The following is a 25,540-nucleotide window of genomic DNA, read 5'->3' on the forward strand; positions in this document are numbered from 1 at the left end:
ACGAGGCAAGTTACAGCAGTGGTTTGTCATTGCCTTCTGCCGGGTGAGTTTTTTTTCCCCCAAAAGAGATCACCAGTTGTTAGCTCTTAACCCTGCATGGATGGAAAGCGTGCAGGGGGGAGCCGGCTGGATATGAACTTCAGAACCTCCACTACGCAGTCCAGCGCTGATGCCACACCAACACCAGCTGGTACCTAGCTAGCTAAAATAACTTTGTCTTCCTTGGAAACCATCTGAAGAGATTCAATACGTCAGAATTTGAAAATGAACTTACAAATAAACTAGAAAATTAAAAGTTTTCTGTACCTGAGATGTTCTGTTGTATCATTCAGTGAATCAATAGACGAGACAGATCTTCTACCCAAAAGATAATCTGTGTCAGCTGTAGAATCCTTCAGCGTGAAAACAATGAGAAAAGATGGTAATCAACAGCAAATCAGCTTCACTATTTTAGTCATAAAGAATTGTCAGTGCTCTTAGATATGCAAATATACATGCTAAAGCTATAGCTAATTAGCCGAGTTCTTTTTCCCAGAGCAGACTCTAAACATTGACTCTAACCAGCTTATCAAATTTTATGTTATTAAAAAAAACTCCAGTATTGCCAAGGAAGGAACATTAGAAAATTACAATGATCAATACTCCCCAAGTTTTGAACGTGCAATTTATGCATAGTTCGTACATATGAATGAGCATTTGAAGACTGCCGGGATGGATTTGCCAGCTGCTGCACTAACTGGAATTTTGCCACATCAAACCCAAAGAGAATACATTCTAGTTAACATATTGATCCCCATTTTACAAATCCTATCTAAAGACACACCATTCGGACCAGGAGCAGTATACTTCTCGAAACCATCAATAGCATTTAAAAATTCATTTGCAGTAAAACCTTTCAGAAGAATATTATTATTAGCCTGAGACAGGCTCGGGCTAAATTTGTTAACATCAGCCTTATTTTTAAGACCGGCAAAATGAGATTTAAAATGCCTTTTCAGATTAGCTACTCATTTGGGAAAACCCAGCGATGTCGATTCTTTCTGCTTTGTTGTAACAAACTTGGCTAGTAGGTGCATTTCTAAGTTGTGAACTGTCTGGGTTATGAACTGAACTCAGAAACTGCCATAACCTGGAGAAGACCTATATCGCAGATTAATTGTTCAAAAACTAATCTTAAATATCAAGAACATATATTGAAACTTCTCTTGAATCTATTCCAACTTAAAAAATAATTCCTTATCTTTTACAGCTTGTCTGAAACATTAGGCTGTTCTATCACGTAACTTCCCAGAGGAGTTAGGTGAAGAGTTGGGGAAGAAGTGATCATGCTTCCAGATGAGTGGATGGAAGCAGGGAACAAATCCTGGAAAAGGAGATTGGTAGAAGAATCAGTGGTTGGAGTAGATATTGACTGTCATCGAAGCAAGGAGGAAAAGAACAGAATGGAAGAGATCTTATTGATCAAGCGAGTTCAGGTCTAATAGCAGCAACATTCAGAAAATTGACATGTTATTTTTTTATGTCAATGCGGGCAATCTTCAGGGTTATTGTCTTCTGTGCACACATAGATAAACTAAAGTTTAGCAGGGATCTTAAATGGACCGGGCCTGTAGGTAAAAGCACAATGCCAGTTTTAGATACAAATAAAAGAAGCTTCTTGTCTGTTGCCCACCCCCCCACTCCAAAATACCACTCAATACTGTCTTGATCAGAATTATCTATGCACCATAGGAAGAAATAATAATACTGGAAATCCTGGGAGGAATCTGTCAGCCAAAATGCTCTCAGATATCTGCAGCATATTCTATTAAGAAAGGCTTGAAAGTAGACTTGCCATCCATTTTGCCAATGATTGATGTGTGGCATTTATAATCATTTAGTTTTCCACATTTAATCTACTTTTTTTTTAAATGACCTTTGGATTGGCTATATGATCTCCGTGTGCTTTTTTTGTTAAAAAACCTTGAGTCAAATTCTTGCACTACTTACAAATGTCAGCCTTTGCCTTGCACTGTTCGTCTTCAAAACATTCATTACTCGTTGATGGATCTCTTCCCATTTTGTTGGTGTAGAGGGCTCTGTATAAAATCTAAATTATAAAAAGTAGGATGGATGCCTTATGTAACAAGAACAAAACCACACTCTTGGAGGGCCATGGTCAGGATAGCTGTCAAAGTTACTTAAAATCATCCAAGTGTAAATTGGTAGTGTAAAGGAAAAGGCTCAGTTTTATTAAAATAAAAAGTAAATAGGATTTAAATTGAGATAAACAAATTAGGTAACACCAGTTTATTTGTGAAATTATGCAGATTAACCTGTATTACACAAATTAATTTTATTATTGTGCACAGTGCAATAGAAGAGAACAATGAAGAAAATTAACAACTTAGGTATGCATTTTTTAGGGAAAAAAAAACTAAAAGCAAAACATATCCGTAACAACAGTGCAACATTATTGAGACTTTTAGGTTCCAGGCTTCATAATAGGAATCGAAATCAATTAACCATTCATTTTAAATAAAGTCTGGCAGCATATTCTGGCATAAGCGTTAAAACTCCTACAAATTATCCGAAGCTGCTCTCATGGCAGTCTACTGCATTTCTAATAGCACACAACATCTAATATCAGTTTTAGTTTGGATACATTGCAGCTTGACTCTCTTACAGTCCTTGCATGACAAATTAGTCCTCTCTATGAACAAATAGTTTTCTTGCCTTACTGCACCTATTGTCCTTAAAATTATATCAATTTTTTCCAAGTAGCAAACTTTAATGTGAGTCTAGACAAAGAATAGCTTGCTAATACAAAATCAGTGTTATATCATATGAAAGTATTCAAAACACTACTCTCTCAACATCTGTAAGATAGGCACCCAAATGCACATGTCAAACAGCAGTCTTTGAAAGATTTTTCAGTATTTATTTTCAAATTATGAGTATAGGAAGACGAACAAAAGCCAGAATTCTCCCCACAGATAATTTTACATGATGAATGTGTGTGGATATTGAGTAAAGACAGACTCTGGTTTAACTTATCAGAGTTAAAACGCCACAGAAAACACAGTCCAGGTTCCTTGTCAACTAGATTATGTTTTGTGCAGAAAGGATTCTGCTATTCTGCCTGTCTTGCACTAAAGACGCAACTGCAAAATCCACAAAAAAATCTGATGCACAGGTCAAGGAAAGCTTATTATGTGTTTTGCTTTTGAGCTTGCTTGTGAGTTCCACTTTACAGAAATTTGGAAGAGGCAAGATTGCTCTTTTAAATAACAGTTGATTTGCTATTAACAGCAGCTAATAAGAAGGTAGAGATAAGAAGAATGGTCATTGTAGGAGTGGAGATTTGAGCCTTTGGCCCAAGAGACTCCAGTGTGAGAAGCTGAGTAAGTGGTCCAAGTGCTGGGAATGAGGCAGGGCAGGTAACTGAAGTGCAGTCAGGAAGCACTTTGGCTCTAGTGACTAGAATTCTATTAGTTTTAAGACAGTGATGGAAAAGGGCCACAGGTTAGGGTCCAAACCTGAAGTACGGCTAACTTTGGGGAAATTAAGCAAAATTTGGCAGAGGCCAATTGGGTGAGCCTGTTTGAAGGAAAAGGAACAAGTGGCAAGTGGTAGGCTTTTAAGAGTGTGATATCAAGAGTCAGGAGCAACATGTTCCTACAAGGGTGAACAGCAAACCTGGCAAGTTCAGGGAACCTTTGCTGATAAGATGCTGAAGCTCCCTTCAAGGTAAAGGATGCATACATTGAGCTTAGGAGGTTGGGGACAAGTGAATATCTTGATGATTACGAAAGGATGAAGAATAATCTTAAGAGAGAAATGAGGAGGATAAAGAGAGGGTATAAGATGGATCGGTTAAGTAGAATTAAGACAAGTACCAAAGGGTTCTATAATGGTCCTAAAAGGGTGGCCAAATTCAAAGAGAGATAAAGACTTGGCCAGAAGGAGCAACCTTAGTATTGCAGGACTGTTGAAAACACGGACTGTGACATGTTCAGGGAGGTGGATACCTCCAATCCTTATATTAACATCGACAAATACGTGAAATCTGTGACTGGTATATAGAGAAGTACAGAGGACGTCATCGTAATTAAGCACATCTGTCTGGGGGCTAATCAGAACCCATGATTGACAGTAGAGGTCCGGGCACGGCTAAGAGATCAGGATGCTGCTTTCAAATCAGGGGAATAATAGTTCTCAGGTCAGCATGAGCTGTGTTTTCTTGTGCCATAAAGAAAGCAAAGCAAGATTATTCACAAAAAATATACAGCCATTTCTCTAACAATAGAGACATGAGGCATATATGACAGGGCATTCGGGCAGTAACAAACTACAAGTCCATCCTGTACGTCAATAACAGTGATGCTTCTCTTCCTGGTAGTCTGAATGTCTTTTACATGCTGTTTGATGTACAAAACGATGTGTAGGTGAGGAAAGCACAGAGCAGGCACTCTGTCTGGCCACAACTGATGTGAGGAAGACCTAGCCAAGGTCAACCCAGATAAAGTTGCAGGGCCTGATCAGATACCTGGTCGGGTGCTGAGGGACTGTGCAGTCCAGTTAACAGAGGTTCTAACAGACATCTTCAACATCTGTCTGGCTATCTGGAACAGTACACTATTCCCTTAGGCTTCAAGGTGGCCGTCATCATCCCAGTACCCAAGAAAGTGACAGTTACTTACCTCAATACCTGCTGTCAAGTGGCATTACCCTCAATAATAATGAAGTGCTTTGAGCTGCTGGTTATGGACTGCATCAAATCCCATCTTCCTGCTACATTGGACCCTTTCCAATTCGCTTATCACTCAGCTGATGATGCCATAGCCTCTGCTCTCCAATCTGTCCTGTCCCACCTGGATAATCGTGGCTCATATGCTAGGATGCTGTTCATTGACTTCAGCTTGGCATCTAATAGTCATCCCTTAGAAGCTGGTGGGTAAACTGTCCTTGTTGGGTCTTAACACCTCTCTCTGTTACTGGATCCTAGACTTCCTGACAGAAACCCAGTCAGTCCGTGTTGGCAGAAACACTTCTAGCTCCATCACACTGAGCACCAGGGCTCCCCGGAGCTGTGTGTTCAGCCCACTGCTGTTCATGCTGCTGATGCCTGACTGCACTACAAGATCCAGTTCAAACTGAATCACCAAGCTTGACAATGGCACAACAGTGGCTGGCCTCATCAACAGCAATGAGATAGCGTACAGAGAGGAGGTAGAGCAGCTGGCAGAATGATGCGAGCACAACAACTAGAGCCTTAATGTGGACAGATGATTGTGGACTTTAGGAAGGTGCAAGCTGATCACTCCTCACTGCACATATACAACTCTTCAGTGGAAAGAGTTAGGGCCACCGAGTTTCTGGGAATGCACATAATCGACAATCTCACCTCAACTCCACCTCTTTGGTCAAGAAAACACAGCGGCATCTCCACTTCCTGAGGAGATTGAAATGAGTGAAGCTTCCCCCTCCCATTCTAATCAATTTTTACAGAACACCATTGAGTGTATCCTGACCAGCTGCAGCACTGTCTGGTACGGGAATTGTAAGGCATCTGAACGCGTTCCTATAAAGGTTTGCGAGGACTGTTGAGAGGGTCATCAGGGTTTCTCTTACACCCATCAGAGATATTTATCAGGAGCGCTGCATATGCTTGTCCTTAGCAATATCAGTGATCTCCCACACCACCACCACCACCTTCCCCCCCCCCAGACTGTCCAACAATTTCTTTCATCTCTACCATCAGGTAGGAGGTACTGTAGCATGAGGACAAGAACTTTTAGGATGGGAAATAGCTTTCTTCCCCAGGCCATGAGACAACTGAACATCCAGCCACCAACTTCCACACAGTTAAAAAACTATGGTTGTATCTGATTCCACCACTTCCTCTGGCAGCAAGTTCCAGATATCAACCAACCTCTGTGTAACAACATTTCCCCTTAAATCCCCTGTAAAACTTCTTAGTAAGTTTCTTAAGATAGTAAAAACTGCCCAGAGAATAATCGGAGTCTCCCTCACCCCCTCTATTTGTGACACATACCACGAGCATTGCAGAAGAAGGGCCTGACGTATTGTTGATGATCCCTACCACACACACCCCCCGATCTCTTTGATCCACTGCCATCAGGAAGGAGGTACAGAAGCATCAGGACTAGGACCTGCCAGACTAGGTAAGAGCTTCTTCCTTCAGGCTGTGAGACTATTGAATACTCTGCCATTGCTGGGGTCTTGTCGCTAGGACAGCAAGCTATTTATTGTATTGCTTACTGTTTTACCTGTGCAGTGCAGTACATGCATTTTGAATTATATTTTATTTATCTATTTATGGTAATACTTTGGTTTATGTGCTGTGTGTGATATGTTTCGTGTGTACATCGTGATCTGGAGGAACATTGTTTTGTTTGGTTACATACAGTATATATACACAGTCAGATGACAATAAACTTGAACTTGAAAGAGATCAGGTCTCTTAGAGATCAGCAGTGTTATCTATGTCCTGAGCCACAGGAGATGGATGTGATTTTTAATGACTATTTCTCCTTTGTTTACCGAGGAGATATCATGGTTGCTCCAGAGATAAGATAAACTGGAGATGCCGCAGGATCACCTGTTGCAATCGTCCAGGGGCCTCTGTGAGCGAGCTGAAATCCGTACGGTGTTGGAGGTTAGCCCTGCCCATTGGTGCTGCCCTCCAGTCTTCGTGCAGTACTGCCTCTGGTGTTCACTCAGTGCTGCCCTCTGGTGTTAGCTTGATGTTGCCCTTCGGTGTTTGCTCGGTGCTCAGTTCACTCAGACGAAGAACAAGCTGGGCCAGGACAACTTACCATCAATCTACAGTAATGCCACTCAGCATGTTACGCTATTATTTTTTTTCTTTGTGACTGTATGGGTTTCTGGAATCATAATCATGTGTGCCACATGTGCTGTGTGATGATGGTAACGTGTTTTGCACTCTGGCCCCAGCAGAACGCGGTTTCATTTAACTATATTCATGTATAGTTGAATGATAATTAAGTTCAAAGTACATTCATTATCAAAGTATGTATGTAGTATACAACCCTGAGATTTGTCTTCCCACAGAAAGACACAAGACAAAGGAACACCATGGAACCTGTCCAAGGAAAACATCAGACACCCAACACACACACAAAAAAAGAACAAATCGTGCAAACAGCAAAAAATGAGCAAAAAACAGATTATAAAACACCAAAACCACTGTCATTGAAACAGTCACGGAATGTTCAGTTCAGTTCAATTTAGCGCTGTGTCGTTCGCTGACTGCAGACTGCACAGCTGCAGAGCCAACCTGCTCTGATCAAAATTACACAAAGTAGCAACAAATAAAGGAGTAACCAGAAACCAGAAACACACATAACCTGCACTGCAGAGTCCAACCACAAAACGCATCAATTAATCCTTGCTTGGCACCATCCTCCAGCAGCAGTGAACCGGAGGGAGAGAAAGATCAGTGAAATGCAGGCACATGGCGCTGAAAACCCGCTCACCTTCTGCTCTCATCCTCGTTAATTTCAATCTTGCTCAATGCCTTAATCCGAGAGAAATGGAGTTGATTATTGACTCCAGGCTTCTTGGCTTTCAGGCTGTATACTCCACTCTGAACCCCACCAAACTCCATTGGAGACAGCACATCACCAGTTCATTCAATCAGTCCAAAAACATGCCGTCAACATGTGAATCACAGGTTCCAATTGTAGCAGAAGCATATTTGAAAGAAAAAGAAGTAAAAGATGATGTTTTGTGAACTGTCTGAAGAGTGTCGCCTTTGGTCATGTTGTTTGTTGGCGCCATCTTCTTCATTTAAATTTGAATTTAAACCTGTATGCCACAAGTTTGGTGTTGGGATCTTTGTTGTTTGTTATTTATATAAATGATTTGGATGTGAAGGTGAAGATTTGAGCAATAAGTTGTCCACAGGGAAGAAGGTTATCGTTGATTGCAGGAGGATCTTGATCAGTTAGGGAAGTGGACCAAGGACTGGCAAATGGATTTCAATACAGATAAATGTCAGGTGATGCATTTTGGTAAATTAAACCAGCATAGGATTTGTCGTGTGAATATAGGCCACTAGAGAGTGCAACGTTAAATTGTTGGTGAGGCCATACATGGAATACTGTGTACACTTTTGGTCATCCTGTTATAGTTAAGATGTGGTTAAACTGGAAAGGGTGCAGAAAACATTTAGAAGGATGTTGCCAAGACTAGAGAGCCTGAATTATAGGGTGAGGTCTGCCAAACTCAGTCTTTATTCCTTGGAGTATTGCGGAATGAGGGGTGATCTTACAGGTCTATAAAATCATGACAGGCGTGGTGGGAGCTCTTCTCATAATTGGGGAGTCCAAAACTAGAGGGCGTAGATTTGGGGTGAGGTTTAAAAAGGATCTGAGGAGAAACTTTCATGCAGTGGGTGTTGAATATATTGAATGAGCTGCCAGAGGAAATGTTTCAGACGAGTACAATAGTATCATTTAAGCACGTGGATAGATACATGCAGGGTACAGACCAGAGGGATATGGGTTGAACACGGGTAATTGAGATTAGTTAGGTAGGTACTGTGGGCAGCATAGATTAATTGGGCTGAAGGGCCAGTATCCACGATCAATGGCAATGTTAGTTATATACACTAAAATTGTATTTCTTTAGGAAAGAAAAATGAACATTAAAGGGAGACTGAGAGAGCAAGAAGTTGAGGGCGGAGTTATAGAGCTATATAAAATGATGAGGGCGTAAGATGGTCATTGCCTTTTTTCTAGGGCAGGGGAAACTAGCGGGCATAGGTTTCAGGTGAGAGGGGCAAGATTAGAACGGTACCTTTTTAATCCACGTAGAGGATGATGGGTTAAAAGAAATGAGTTGCTAAGGGAGAAATAGAAGTAGGTACAATTTACAATATTTAAGACATTCAGATGAATACATGGATGGCAAAGGTTTACAGAGTTAAAGGCAAATACAGGCAAACAGAATTAGATCAGAAAGGCAACATACTCAGCCTGTTTCAAGCTATGCAACTCTTAGTTATTTTGACAGCAGATGTGGTCAACTTTGTTGATGAAAAGATCCCAATTACAGCAGTTAACTAACCTACATACAGTAAAGAAATTGGAAAAAATGGAAATTATGCATTAATTACTTTTATTCCTTAATTATGTACCTTAATGACATGCTTTAAAATCAGAAAAGTAATTGTTAAGACTATTGTTAACAGCAAACTGCAGTCTGCCATGCAGTGTAAGGTCCTACACGAGGATGCAGTGATGGCTGCAATCAGGGGATTTCTTCTTACATAACATGCCAACGTGAAATGACAAGGATTGCCATTATCCAGTGCTAAGCTGCTGATTTCTGGATGCCTTTGGCTCGAATTCTTGCTGCTGAGGCATCTGAGGAGGAGATTAAGGATGTGAAGGAGGTCAGAACTGGAGGGATACAGAGTTTTGAAAACTGCAGGACTAATGGAAGTTGGACATTAAAAAAAAATCCATAGACAAGAATAAGCACAATAAGAATTCAATTTCATCACTGGATACAGGAGGAAATAATTTTGCATTGGGCTGTTTAAACACAATAAAAACTGCAAACAAATCCATAATTTTTAAAAATTGTCCAACAGCCTTAATTGCAACACATTTTGATATGTGATTTATTTTTAAAATGAAATTGTTATCTAAAAATTAGAGTTTGCTAAAAATATTGAAAGAAAACAATTAATACTTGTCAATATCATTTACGAGTAACAGGCAGTCAAGGGCATTAGTGGCAGATCAGAGAACAGTCAATTCTGCTCCTGACCAAGATGACATTGAAAAATTGCCCAGATACAGTGCTATAAAAAGTATTCACCCACTTGGAAGTTTTCATGTTTTATTGTTTTACAACATTGAATCACAGTGGATTTAATTTGACTTTTTTTGACAATGATCTTTCATTGAAAAAGACTCTTTCATGTCAAAGCGAAAACAGATCTCTACACAGTGATCTAAATTAATTATAAATATAAAATGCAAAATAATTCATTGCATAAGTATTCACCCATTTAATATGACACACCAAATCATCACTGGTGCAGCGAATTGGTTTTAGAAGTCACATAATTAGCTAAATGGAGATCACCTGTATGCAGTCAAGGTGTTTCAATTGATTGTAGTAAAAATATACCTGTATCTGGAAGGTACAACTGCTGGTGAGTCAGTATCCTGGCAAAAACTACATCATTAAGATAAGAGAACACTCTAAACAACTCCATGAAAAGATTGTTGGAAAGTACAAGTCTGGAGATGGATACAAGCAAATTTCAGAGTCACTGAATATCCCTCCGAGCACAGTTAAGTCAATCATCAAAAAAATGGAAAGAATATGGTACAGCTGTAAATCTGCCTAGAGCAGGCCGTCCTCAAAGACCAAGTGACTATGAAAGAAGAGGACTAGTGAGGGAAGCCACCAAGAGAGCCATGATGACTCTGGAGGAGTTACACGCTTCAGTGGCTGAGATGGGAGAGACTGCACATACAACAACATTTGCCCAGGTGCTTCACCAGTCAGAGCTTCACTGGGAGAGTGGCAAAGAGAAAGCCACAGTTGAAAAAAAAATGCACATGAAACCTCAGCTAGAGTTTGCCAGAAGGCACATAGGACAGGGGTCTCCAACCTTTTTTGCAACGCAGACCAGTTTAGTATTGACAATATTCTCGTGGACCGGCCGACCCAGGTGGGGGGAGGGTTGCCAACAGACAAGAGTAGCAGTCAAATACGTTGTGTTTACCCCCGAGAAAGAGTACCATGCCCATGAAGCCTTGCGCGGGAACTAGTGCGCATGCGTGTACGTGCTGATTTTTTTCTACAAATCGTTTTTGGCGATTCCGTTCGGAGGGGGGTGTTAATCACAACTGGAATACAGTATAGGTGTTAAACACTCAATTTTGTTTCTAAAAGGGTTTATCTAACGAATTTAATATTAAAAACAGCGCATATTTTCCTCTCATGAATATAGTGATAAGTCAATTATCAGCGGAGGACAGGGGAGCTTGAAGTAAGTGTTGAACGAACTTTAGAAGTGGTAGAGGCAGGTTCGATATTGTCATTTAAAGAAAAATTGGATAGGTATATGGACAGGAAAGGAATGGAGGGTTATGGGCTGAGTGCAGGTCAGTGGGACTAGGTGAGGGTAGCGTTCGGCATGGACTAGAAGGGCAGAGATGGCCTGTTTCCATGCTGTAATTGTTATATGGTTATATAAGTCACTTATAAGTCAATAGCATCATAACATTTTAAGTAACGGTTGGATATTAAACACACAACACATATTTTCCCTGTATGAACATATAAAATCATTGCAACACACCAATATCGCTGAATCGGTGGGAGCCCTGGGCTTGTTTTCCTGCAACAAGACGGTCCTATCGAGGGGTGATGGGAGACAGCGATATTCGAAGGGGGTTCCTTATGTTCAGTCCATTCCGCAATTTAGTTTTTGTTGCATTCATTGCAGAGATATGTTGGAAATGTTAGCAACATTTTCAGTGTTTTCGTGGCTATCTCACATAGCTTTTCAGCCCACCGTCATTTGCAAGCTCAAGGAGTTGATCTCCTTCCCACGCTGACATGGATGACGCGTGGGTAATGACCTCACGTGTGTTCAAGTTCAACAGTGGGTGTGACAGGGAACGGGAAAAGGTGCAGCTGATTCATATCGCCAAATTATATCGTTTCCTCACGGCCCGGTAGCACATGCTTTGCGGCCTGGTATTGATCCGCGGTCTGGTGGTTGGGGACCGCTGAAGTAGGAGACTCTGAAGTCAGCTGGATGGAGGTTCATGGTCTGTTGATACCAAAACTGAGCTTTTTGGTCATCAGACTAAACGCTATGTTTGGCATAAGCCAATCACCGCATCTCATCAAAAACACATCATCCCTACTGTGAAGCATGGTGATGGCTCCACCATGCTGTGGGGATGCTTCACTGCAGCAGGCCCTGGAAGGGTAAAATAAATGCAGCAAAGTACAGGGAAATCCTGGAGGAAAACCTGATGCAGTCTGCAAGAGAACTGCGACTTGAGAGAAGATTTGCTTTCCGGGAAGACAATGACATCAGTACAAAACCAAAGCTACAAAGGAATAGTTTAAAAACAGCCGATTGAGAATTTCTGGCTGGACTTGAAAAGGGATATTCACTCATGATCCTCATGCAATCTGACAGAGCTTGAGCAGTTTTGTAGAGAAGAATGGGGAAAAATTTCAGTGTCCAGATGTATAAAGCTGATAGAGACCTATCCACACAGACTCATGGCTATAAATGCTGCCAAAGGTGCATCTACTAAATACTGACTTGAATGGGATGAGTACTTGTACAACCAATTATTTTGTGTTTTATTCTTGTGATTAATTTAGATCACTTTGTAGAGATCTGTTTTCACTGTGACACAAAATAGTCTATTTCTGTTGATCAGTGTCAAAAAAGGCCAAATTAAATCCACTGTGATTCAATGTTGTAAAACATTAAGACATCAAAACTTGCAAGGCAGGTGAATACTTTTTATAGGCACTGCATACCCTATTCACAAAAGAAAATGTAGCACACACTAATTCCAGCTAATATTGGCTCAACAAACAATCTGTTAGAGGAACTCAGCGAGTAAAGCAACAAGTGACATGGAGAGAGATGGAATTGTTGACACTTGAGTTCCTTATTTTCTTTCAGATGAATCGAACAAATTGTTACCTCACTTTTCTGCTGTTAATCCCTACTAAAATGGAAGGTGTCAAAGATGAGCAACACACACAAAATGCTGGTGGAACACAGCAGGTCAGGCAGCATCTATAGGAAGAGGTACAGTCGACGTTTCAGGCCTAGACTCTTCGTCAGGACTAACTGAAAGAAGAGATAGTAAGAGATTTGAAAGGGGGAGGGGGAAGGGGAGATCCGAAGTAATAGGAGAAGACAGGAGGGGGAGGGATAAAGCTAAGAGCTGGAAAGTTGATTGGTAAAAGGGATACAAGGCTGGAGAAGGGAGAGGATCAGGGGCAGGAGGCCTAGGGAGAAAGAAAGGGGGAAGGGAGCACCAGAGGAAGATGGAGAGCAGGCAAGGAGTTCTTACCCCATCCCTTATTTATTTATTATGCTTCCCCTTTTTTTCTCTCTCTGTCCCTCTCACTATAACTCCTTTACAAATATTTTACTCAATGCTGCACAGTTTGGGTTTTATCATGACCTTTTCAGACCTTTTCACTCCAGACATCACCTTGGCAGCCAAGTGTGAAAAGAAAATAATTCTAAAGATGAAACAAGAGTGAGTGTCCTTGATAACAAAGCTACTACCTTAATATCCAAATGTAAACAAACAGAACAAGTCTAAAGGTGAAGCAAGAGTGACTGTCCTTGATAATAAAGCAACATTTAATTGTCCTCTCAAGAAGGCCCGGTAAAATTGGAAACCATAACAATTTAGTGAAAACTTTCATTTTGCCATTGTCATCCCCCTCACAAAGGGAAATCCTTGTGGTTAATGGAGGTGAATCATTGCAGTACCAGGACATTACCAGATTAGTGACCTTGGCCAAACCATTAATCAGTTGCATCATTAGTAACATTGCCTTAATGGTAAGGGGAGCCCAGCCTTCATGATAATGTCAGAAATGAGGATCCATACTGCTAATTGTTGTTCAACTTCAAGAATTGAAAATACACATGGACTGAGATGTTAACTGTCCTGTGCTATCACCAGTGGGATCATCAGTTGATCTGCCACCTGTCTTCAGGAGTTTCGGCCCGCTTATGATCAAGACTCCCTCGAGGTGGTGGGCCAGCAGTGCTAAAGCACCACCTCCCACTGGTGAGCTTAAAAACTTGGCATCTGCCTCTATCAGAGTTGTTGGTCGCTTCCATCCAATAGATAGTCTACTCTTCAGGTGTCTATGCAACTACTAAAGGGTTTGCAAAAGATGTATACACTGTCCGACTATCTGCCCCTCTGGACATACTTGGTCCACACCCATGCTGATCCTGTCTCTGTTGCCTCAGCTACAGCCCTGCAGGTTGACTTGATCTCTCCTAGTGAAGCCAAGGTCACGCAGCCACTTCTGGAAAGTGAACGCAATAAACCCACGGCTGCCTACTTCAAATGGATAGCATGAGACCTTCCACCCTCTGTCTCTGCACTCTGATCTTAATTCTGCATACTTGGTTAGCTTGCGCTCATGGGTTTCATCGATGTTGCCTTCCCAGGGGACTGTGAGTTCACCAATAACCACTTCTCTACTGGTGTCAGACCATACGATTATATCTGGATGCAATGTGGTGAAAGCTATTTGCTCCGGGAAGCTGCCTTTCCCATCCAGGTCGGCCTTGACATACCAATCATTGGCTGAAGAAAGTATGCTTGATTGTGAGCCTGTGCTGTACACCCTTGACTTGGAGCCCTCTTTCACAAATGATATGCTATGTTCTGTGCAGCATGGGGCATGAGATAAGTTGTGCTGCAGTACTCTCTGCTCATCACCTTCTGTTACAACTTTAAGAATGTTGTTATGTCTCCAAGTGTACATGCCGCTGGAAAGATTGACTCTGCATGCACTCAAAATATGTTGAAGTGTTCCCTTCTCGCCACAAGCAGCACTCCTGTCTGTCTTATCTTCATACCAGGTGCTGAGTTTGGCAGATGTTGGGAGCAGATCGTATGCTGCTCTGCATATGCAGAGCGGTTCCATCTGCCACAGAACATTCCAAGATAGATGTCGTTGTTCAATACTTTCCCACCAGGTCCAAGCCCCTTGCTTGGCCAGGCCAGCTGTTTTAGCTAACCTCTTCTCCTCTTCTACCTCTCGTATTTCTTGTGTTACAAGCTCACGGCACTCCTTACCTGTAGAAGATGACCACCACTTGTGGGTTGTCCATCCAAGTCCCTGGCGGCCTAGCTGGATAGCCCCAACCGTCTCCTTGTGCTTCAATCTAGACTCTGCCTTATCAACTGCTACACGGGCTGACCACTTCCTGCTTGATCTCACATCCAGCTGGGTGTTCTTGATGACAGGGTCTTTTGAGTCTCAAAGCATCAAGAATGATCTTACCTTGGCTACCTTGATCTCTTCAACAAGGGATTGCACTGGGATGGTAAGCTTTGTCTGGCTACTGTGGATTGCAACATTGGTGAGACTGCTCGGTACTCCAAGCCAATTCTTCACATACTATAATAATTCCTCAGGTAAAGATATAATCCATGCCTGTTTACAGTAAGGTCTGCACAACGTTTAGACATGGGAGCAGAAGTGGCGATTATCATTCATACCAGGCAAGTGCCAGTTAATACCTCCAACCAACAACAGAATCCAATCAATCCCTTGACATTCAAAAACTTCACCATCATTGATTTCCTATACCATGAATATCTTGGGTGTCATCATCTATAAGAAACCTAACGGGAGTAGCCAGTAAAATAGCATGTCTTCTAAAAAAAAAAGGCCCGTGTCTTAGATCTGTGTGCAACTGCCTCAGCACCTGAAACCAAATCTTCTCCATTTTCTTCAAGGAGTGCAACCCTGCTTGGACAAGTGAAACTGCAACAGCACCCAAGAAGTCTGATACCATTAAGGAAATTGCAGTCCTCTTCACCGGCATCCAATCTTTCAACCCCTAAACCAATGCACCACAGCTGCATTGGGTATGATAGAGAAAATGCCAAAGTTTTGTCAACAGCACTTCCCAAAGCCACAGACTTTTCTCATCAAATAGACAGGGACATAATTTAATCATAATTTAATGAGTACCTCACCATTTTACAGCAAGTCAAACTCACAGTTTCTTGATTTCATGAGCCTAAGTACAAGTCTTCCCCAAGTTACAAATGACACTGAGAACTGTTTGTTCAAGTTGGGAATGAATAACAACTGTGTGAGGGATGATTACAGGATCAGCTATCTCAGGAGAGTGAGCAGATCTGTAGAGAGTTGCAGCTAACTGGCCTCACTGAGTGAGTGAGTCTGCTCTGCATTCCCAGCTCTGCTTGGGTCAATGCGGCCCCAAGGTTTTGTGGCTTAGGTGGGGGAAGCGGAGGCATGGAGAAATACCGTGTTCCATAACCACCCAGCAAAAGTTGACTGCAGCCCTAAGGTCACTGGCATATCCATCCTGTTGGTCTTCCAAACATTTGATCATATGTATGAGCTATCCATACATATCATTCAAAAACTGACAAGCACCTGGATCAGTATTTCCTAAACACAGGACATTCTGCAGATGCTTGAAATCCAAAGCAACAAACACAAAATGCCGGGGGAACTCAGCAGCTCAGGTAACATCTATGGAAATGAATAAATATTGACATTTCTGGCTGAGACCCTTCTTCAGGACTGGAAAGAAATGGGAAAAATGTCAGAATAAAGGGAGGGAAAGGGGAAGGAGGATAGCTAGGTGATAGGTGAAGTCAGGTGGGTGAGAAAGGTAAACACAAAAATAATCTGCAGATGCTGGGATCAAAGCAACACTCACAGCACGCTGGAGGAACTCAGCAGGTCGGGCAGCATCAGTGGAAACAATGAGTCAACGTTTCGGACCGGAACCCTTTGTCAGGACTTCCCCCTCCTTCTTTCTTCAGTCCTGACGAAGGGTTGCGACTCGAAACTTCGACTCATCGTTTCCACTGATGCTGCCCGACCTGCTGAGTTCCTCCAGGGTGAGAAAGGTGTGAAGTAGCATCAATGCAGTTGTCAATGCAGCAAAGGTAGAGTCAGGGAGCATTACTAGAGAAGACCTGGGGCATAGACAGTTCTACATAGCCAATAAAGAGGCAGGCATAGCTGGGGCCCATGCAGGTATCCATGGCTACCCCTTGAGTCTGGAGAAAGTGGGAGGAGCCAAAGGAGAAACTGTTGAGGGTGAGGACCAGTTCTGCCAGACAGAGAAGGGTGGTGGTGGTGGAGGGGAGCTGGTTGGTTCCTTTGTTGAAAAAGATACAGGCCTTCTTGATAAGGGATAGAAGTGTATAGGGACTGGCAGCCATGGTTAGTACTTCCTAACCAGCAACACTGTAGAAGCTGCATAGACCACAAATGTACAAGGAGGAAGCTCACCAGCATCTTCTCAAGAGTAATCGGGAATGTGTAACTTCTAGTTTTACCAGTGACATATGAATTTTAAAAATATTTTAGACTTAGCCAGTGAAAGCATCAACTGTTGCTCATTGCCTTTGTCACACAGTCAGAGTTCTGGCCAATATACCAATGATATTTGTAAAAGAATGTTCTCCACAATATTTGTTTAATTGTGCACTACAGAAAATCCCCTATTAAATTTGGAATAAAAAGTCAAACATGTACTGACAAAATTGTACCAAAATGTTTTAATAGTTCACAATATTTTATATCTATGATAATACAATAGTTTGGATAATCAAATTCTCATCAATGTTCCTCTATAGATAGGCATGATATTAATATTTCATCCTTCTTACCCTCAGTTTTGGTTAAGAGCTATTTTCTTTGAAAATAATAAAGTTATTTTTCTCACACCTACTTGAATGCACTTGGTCGGTTATAAACATCTCTCATTTAGTATCCCACAGGATGCATTGCCAGGGTAATGTAATGGAATCTGAACTATTACTAAGTAAAAGCCCCAGCTGGAAATTAAGCATTAATGATTAGATGTCGGAAACACTTCCTATATCCAAGAGTTAATTAGACTAACATTGAAGAACCAATATTGAAGGCAGGTGTTAATTGTGTCTTTTGAAAGCAAAAGCTTCTGTAAATTCAGTCAAAAGTACTTTGTTTGAATCTAAAGCCTACAAATCTCTATTGTATTAGGGGCTTCCCATATCCCATTATCTCTACAATACATATAGTCAACCCTCCACAAACAAGAGGAGAATTAGCTGAGGCTCTGACCATCATTTTCCAAAGCTGCTGGAGCCTGTTAACTTGGGACTATGATTCAATATAGTAGAAAAGGATAGAATGAGTAGAAGGGCAGTCAGACTGGTGAGTGGATTATTTAAAAATGACTGAGGAACTTCATAAGTTTATAAATGTTTTGGGATCTTTCTTAATCTTACCCAGAAGTGCTTTTACTTATAATTACTTTCAATCCTAATTAATTTTTGCCAAGCAGGCCCCAACATATTTAATGCTCTTGTAGGACCTTTTCTTTTTTCCATTTTAGTTTAGTAGAAATGTGGCAAACAGAATCCAATCCATTGAAATGCGAGGCAAAGTGCCTTGAACAAGGCAATCGACTACCCAAGAAATTGTTGAGGAATGAGGGGTGATTAGGCACATCTCCAGAGACTCCTGGAAACCAGCAGTTAATTAAGGTAGCTAAGGAGGTATTCTTAATATTCTTAGTTTTCTTATATAGAATTCTCAGTATTCCTTACAATCTTTTCCCCCTCTTAGTAACTAATATCCATTACAAGCCCACAGCTATTTTGCCAGCTTTATCCTGCTTTATACAACCAACAATTGTATCTCTTTATCTGGCCAAGATGTCTCAATTGTGGTTTCTCCGCATCATGACAGGGCTCTCTACCAAGTCTGTCTTATTTCTCATATTTTTGCCCTCAACTCCTTTTCTTCCTCGCTCAAAGAGGGCACGATTCAGCTTCTTTTCACTTTCTACTCTACCAGTCCATATTCAACATATCACCCTCCTGATTGCCATCATCTCCAAAATAATATCACCAACAGACAGTTCTTCCCTTCCGCAACATTGTAAAGATACTGCTCCCCCTACAATTCACTGGTTTACCCTACCACTGCTATTAAGCCTCCTTCTCTTACTCGCAGTGTCCTTCCACGCAGTCATAGGAGATTGGAACTCTGCATTTTTACTTCCTTTCCATTATCCAGGGATCCAAACACTCCATCCATTTGGACTTCTTCCAATTTAGTATACTGCATTCAGTATTCACAATGTGATATTCTCCGCATTGGAGAAACCAGACACAGATTGAGTAACTAGAGACACAAAAGACGCAGATGCTCGACAGACTGAGTGACTACTTTGTTGAGTACCTCTGTTTAGTTTGCAATGGTGATTCTTAGCTTCCAGTGCCTGTCACTCAAATTCTCCATTTCACTCCAATTTTATGCTTTTGGCCTCTTACACAGCTTGAGGAAAAGCATCTCACCTTCCCGAATGGAACACTTCAGTTGCTAGGACTCAACACTAAATTCAATAAATTCAGATAATCAGTCTTTCCATTTTGCATCAGAAAAAGTTTTTTAATGAAAATATATCAGTTTGTAATTTAAACACTATGCTTTGCTCTTCAGAACCATGGCCTGACATGCTGAGCATTTACAAAATCCTCTGTTATTTCAGGCTTTTAGTAAATTCATATTCTGTACCTCACAGTACCGGCAGTGCTTCCTCTGTCTCCTCTGTCCTCAATAATCTCATCTCAATGAAACAAACTATTTGCCCTTGACAAAGGCTTTACCACATTCAAACAGGAATCCAGCTTTCTGGGTCTCCACTGGGTCATAGGCTTTTCTTATTGGTAGACAGTGATCATGCAAATATGCATAAAACAACAATTAGGCCAAATCTACAGAGCTGCTCTCTAGTTTCTCACTGTGTTGCTCACCATTTGAAAAGAAGGATATGATAGCATAAAAGAGGAAGTAGAGGAGATTTGAGGATATTGTCACAGCTGGAGAATACTAGTTATGAGGTGAGATTGTTTTCCTGAAAAAGACAGCCAAAGTGAGTTTTAATTAAGGTGCAAAAATTAAGGGCACCCTATACCGGGTAAATGTGAGAGGAGTTATAGAATTAAAGTAATTGTTAGAAAAATTAGAGGCATTGACAATTTTTTCCTCAACCAGGGAATGTGTCAACTTGAAAATGTAGCAAAGACAGAAACCAGCATTATTCAGAATGCCTTAAGCAACGGACCCAGGGAAATGCGATACACCTAAAGATCTCTTTTTGGTCAATGATTTTGCAGGGAACCTATCCGTAATAGAATTTTATTTTATTCAATAGAGATAAAAGAATTCTGCTGTTTGCCATTCCTATCCACTAGTCTGTGCTATTGTACAGATCAAATATGCTGAAAATGTTGCATTGAGTAGAACTTTTTTTAATTGCAGGTTGATATTTACTTTCTTTTTAGATTTTCTGAATACTTGACCAGCCTAGGAGTATCCAGAGCATTGTTGTTGAGTACCGTAGGAAAAAATAGGATGAAACGTTTGCAATATTAGGTGAACGGGACTTCCTGTGCAATGGTATCAGGTTCTGACACCAAGTCCTTCCTGTTGTGAAAGAGAATTCACAAAATATTCTATTCACTTCCTCCCTTACCTCCATTCAGGGCCCAAAACAGTATTCTAGGTGAGGGAACACTTCACCTGCAGATCTGCTGAGGTTGTCTGTTGTATCCGGTTTCCTGATGCTGACTCCTCTACATTAGTCAGACCCTAAGGAAACTGGGGGACTGCTTTGTCAAGCACCTCCGCTCCAACTGCCAAAAGCAGAATTTCCTGGTGGCCAACCATTTTAATTTCTATCCCAATTCCTGTTCTGATATGTCAGTTCATGGCCTCCTCTTTTGCCATAATGAGGCCACTCTCAGAGTGGAAGAGTAACACCTCATATTCTGTCTAGGTAGCCTCCAACCTGATGACATGAACATTGATTTCTCCTTCTGGTAATTTTTTTTCTTTTTTTTAAACTCGCCCATCCCTCTTCTTCTATTTCCCTCTTTGGCCTCCTACCTCTTCTCCTCACCTGCCTATCATCTTCTGCTGGTGTTCCTCCTTCCCCTCTTTCTCCCATAGTCTATTCCCCTCTCCTATCAGATTCCTTCTTCTCCTGCCTTTTACCTTCCCCACTCACTTGGCTTCACCTATCGCCTTCTACTTGGTCCTCTTTCCCTTCCCACTACCTTTTTTATTCTGGCATCTTCCCCTTCCTTTCCAGTCTTGAAGAAAGTTCTCGGCCAGAAACGTTAAAATTCATATCCATAAATGCTGCCTGACTTGCTGAGTTCCTCCAGCATTTTGTGTGTGTTGCTCTGGATTTCCAGCATCTGCAGAATCTCTGGTGTTTACAAAATATTGCTGTCAGCTATTTGGAGAGTTTAACATCGCAAACATTTAACATTCATAGATAAGGTTAAGCTCAAAGCTGAAGAACAGGTGAAATGGATGAAAAAAATGTAAAGTGACACATAAAGAATTAGTTGAAAGACATTATAAAAATAAAAATTATCTTCAATCTATGTTTCTTAATGTAGAAGCATCATAAAAATAGAGTACTAATTTGCGATGACACTAGACCACATAATGGCACTAAGACAGGAATATTAATTATTTATTTAACTTAAGCTTCAATTGAAATAACAAGTATGTTTAAGCAGTCAATTCATTTTTATTAGAGTCACAGAGTCGCACAGCAGACAGCACAGAAACAGGCCCTTTGGTCCAATTCGTCCATGCTGATATCATGTTGATATTTGCATAACGTGCAAAGGCAATGAAACCACAACAATCAGAACCTTGAAACTGGATTATGTAAACACAAATTTTTAATGAAAAATAAAAGGAAAACTAACTGGAAATTGGAAACACCATACAAATTGTTCAAAATCCATGATTTATGTTCTGGATCCTTTGACTGGATTCAACCTCTGCACAGAGGATCACAAGTGTCCAATACATGCCTCGATGCCACTTCCAAAATCTTTATCTTACATGAATGGCTCACTAATACATATTGAAGCAGGCTATTTCACCAAGAGTTAATGGTAACCTGTTTTCCAGTACTGCGAACACAACTGATGTAGGGTCCCTATCATGGGAACCACATACACAATTCTCCTCTGGGACCTTTCACCCTACTCACTGCAGCAAAACCCACTACCTCCAAAGTCTGTGGTGGCCAGTGCTATCATGTCTACTGTTGTGTGCTAGGGCAGCAGGCTGAGGGTAACAGACACAAACAGAATCAACAAACTCATTCGTAAGGCCAGTGATGTTGTGGGGATGGAACTGGACTCTCTCACAGTGGTGTCTGAAAAGAGGATGCTGTCCAAGTTGCATGCGATCTTGGACAATGTCTCCCATCCACTACATAATGTACCAGGTGGGCACAGGAGTACATCCAGCCAGAGACTCATTCCTCTGAGATGCAGCACAGAACGTCATAGGAAGTCATTCCTGCCTGTGGCCATCAAACTTTACAATTCCTCCCTTGGAGGGTCAGACACCCTGAGCCAATAGGCTGGTCCTGGACTTATTACCTGGCATAATTTACATATTACTATTTAACTATTTATGGTTTTATTACTATTTATTATTTATGGTACAACTGTAACGAAAACCAATTTCCCCCGGGATCAATAGACTATGACTATGACAAACCTGACAGATCCCCAACCCACCAAAGATCACTGACAGCACTCATGCAAGCACTTCCTAAATACAAAATCCTTCCCCAAGTACCACTCTGTATCCACCAACTGCATTCTCATGACTACCATTGCAACCAGTTGATTCTTGGTCCTATGTCTCTACCCATCAAATTGGCCTGGTATAACTTCTAATCACTTTTATCAACCTCCATGTTTCTCTCCCCCAAAATCTCCAATTTCTTTAACCCATATTTATTTGAGTGATGACAGCGTGTACACCATTGACTGTACAATGCCTGTTTTGAAATACACAATGCTTTTTAGCTGCACCAGCACCAGACAATTTCTAGTCAAGGGATTTTAGATTGCTGAAAAGATTACTACAAGATAAATTCACAATTTTCTCAATTTAGCAAAATGCCTGGGACTCTGCAAAGCATAATGTTTTTAAGCATTCTTCAATAACCTTCTTCTAAAAATCTTTTCAGGCTCTTCTCAGGCTTCTTACAGGTAACTGAAGAGAGTAATCAAATAAAATGTCTATTGTAATTTACTCTTGAAAATACTGTTATGAGCTGACAAAAAAAGATACAGATGCATAAACATTTGCAAACTTTTTCACTGTACCTTCATGCGACAATAATAAAGCAATTCACCTAACTGTCAGGAACTAATAATCAAGCACTACTTGATTCATATCACATTTCATCTACCTTTGAATTATGCATCCACTTAGAATTTGTAACCACAGGCTGCTCATCCAACAAATGTAAACAAGAGACTGTTCAAATATCTGCGGCTGCATTTGCTCTTGGTGCTCAAAAATCTTCTAAATTATAGAGTATTCTGTAATTCATTCTATGTACAAATCTATATAATAGTTTGAATATAAAAGCTATTCAATACCTAAAATAGATACTTTTAGCATTTACTCAGCATTTATAATAACTTACTGTTCTTGATCCTTAATTATTAGAGCCCTTATTCATCTAATTTTCTATGGAAATAATAAATCTGATGATATTACAATCAATGGTATCTTTTGGCTCCTAGCTGCAGAAGTATCTGTACAGCATTAAACTAATGGTTTGCACACGTTCCAGTTCCTCATCTGAGTGATGGGAGTCATACAGGAACATAGCCTGGATTTTGTTTGATGTCTCATATAATGGTTAAGTTAAATATGAATATAATGCCTGATTAGAGAAACCAGATTGAAATGTCAGCAGATGATAATACATTGCAAAAACTCAAGATTTCTGTAAAAACAAGTGAAATTACTCTAAGTCACAATGTCAAAATTCAACCTTAGTCTTTGATTCATGGTGGAACACGTTTTTTCACTCTTTATCCTTCTTCAATACAGAAATTTGGCAGATTAAATTCAAATATTAGGAGTCAATTCATATCAACAACTACTCAAGTTCTGCATTAAATTGTCATTAGAAGTTATTAGAAGTCATTAGAAGAGATAGCTTTGCATTGTAGGAGGATTTTCAATGCAGATTATGAACAGGCAGAGAAAGATTTAAGATTAAAGATTAGTTTTAATTTGTCACATGTACATTATGAGATTGACACGTACAGTGAAAATGACCAAGACAGTCTGACTATTTGCTGGGGGCAAACCACGAATGTTGCCATGCTTCCAATGCCAGCACAGCATGCTAAAACTTACTAACGCTAACCAGTTCATCTTTGCATTATGGGAGGAAATCAGAACACCCAGAGGATTATCCACAAAACATACAAATAAAAATATCTGATATTGACTCTAAACGCAAGACTAACCTCAAAGCTACTATATGCTAAGTAAATTTAAGAACAAGCTTCTTGGTTACATGTTATTTTTCAATGCACAGATAGCAATCCCGCAATCCAAATTGTTCATTTTAGAACTTACTGAATGGAATAACAAAAGGTAAAACCTACAAAAGCCTCTCTGAGAACTCACAGCCTTTGTAGCATAAATGGAAAAATTCCTTTGCTCCTTTCACCAAATGTCTTCAAATCAGACAATATATTCAACCTCCAATGCCCTTTTTGTAAATCACAGCATAAGAGAATACTCTCCTCTAAATGTTCTCTTGAAAAGGGATTAAAAAAAAGCAATTGTTTGGGCCTATGGCACAAAATTAAAGGTAAAACAATACAGCTGTGCAATACTATTTACACCTAACTCAATTCCACAGTTACTACATTTCAAACACTTTATGATGTAATAATTGTATTACTAACACTATATTATATAATTTTAGTGTAGATAATTTACAGCTAAAAGTTACTGCTAAGTGCATAACTGCAAAAAAGCAACTAAAAGTTACTGGATAATTTTTCCTTTATAACCCAAGCCAGTTGCTGCAATGGAATGTTTATTTATATATCCACATGAATCTAATCTCTATCTAAACACCAAAAGCTCAACTAAAATGAAATTTCTAGATGATCCAATATCTCATGCTCCTTTATCAACTAAGGGGGTTATTGGAGCTACTGCTGCAACACACTGCTGGGAGACCTAAAGCTTGAAGAATAGAAATCAGAAAAGAACAAAACCCTTTCTGAAGCTGCCAGGAATTACATTCCAATGAAGTTGAGTAACTGTGCTTACTTTGTAGTTAACAAATAAAACTTCATCAGAGATATATTACATACATATTTAGACTGCTATTTACTCAGTATTAACATATCAACTTCAATATTGTTCTTTTTTCAAAGAAACAGGATTCCTTTTGATGAGCTCCTCACCAATTCTTAAAAATTAAAACAAATAGGTCAGTAGATGTGACTGGTGTCAAACCTATCAAAGAGCATATTTACAAAATAATCTAGAAGCATGGATTTAATCAAGGCAAATAACCACTTCCTCAATGGCAAGAAGACAAAGATGATGGCTATTGACTTCAGGAAAACACATACCACTCACACCTCTCTTCACATTGGTGGCTCAGCAGTGGAAAATATAAGCGGTTTCAAACTCTTGGGAGTGCACATCTCACACAATCTTTCACGGTCTCAGAACACATCCTCCACAGTCAAGAAAGCTCACCAATGCCTCTTCTTTCTGAGGAGACTGAAGAAAGCAGGATGGACTATGTACGGCAATACTCTCATCATTCTACAGACATGCAGTTGAGAGCATCCTTAATATGCAACATCATATGGAAACTGCACTGTGA

At 40.4% G+C, this 25,540-nt stretch overlaps 1 protein-coding gene across 2 annotated transcripts in view; it reads right to left on the minus strand.

Annotated features, from left to right (window-relative positions):
* spata6 (spermatogenesis associated 6) overlaps positions 1-25,540 on the minus strand; it is a 76,033-nt gene that overhangs the window by 2,258 nt on the left and 48,235 nt on the right. For both annotated transcript variants that reach the window (XM_063064314.1, XM_063064313.1), the window contains 2 exons: positions 1,990-2,089; positions 307-392 (listed from right to left, as the gene is read on the minus strand). In XM_063064314.1, coding sequence (XP_062920384.1) covers positions 307-392; positions 1,990-2,089 — 186 coding nt within the window. The remainder of the gene's footprint in view (positions 1-306; positions 393-1,989; positions 2,090-25,540) is intronic.

Source organism: Mobula hypostoma, chromosome 12 (genome assembly GCF_963921235.1).
Source record: "Mobula hypostoma chromosome 12, sMobHyp1.1, whole genome shotgun sequence".
NCBI classification, from domain to species: domain Eukaryota; kingdom Metazoa; phylum Chordata; class Chondrichthyes; order Myliobatiformes; family Myliobatidae; genus Mobula; species Mobula hypostoma.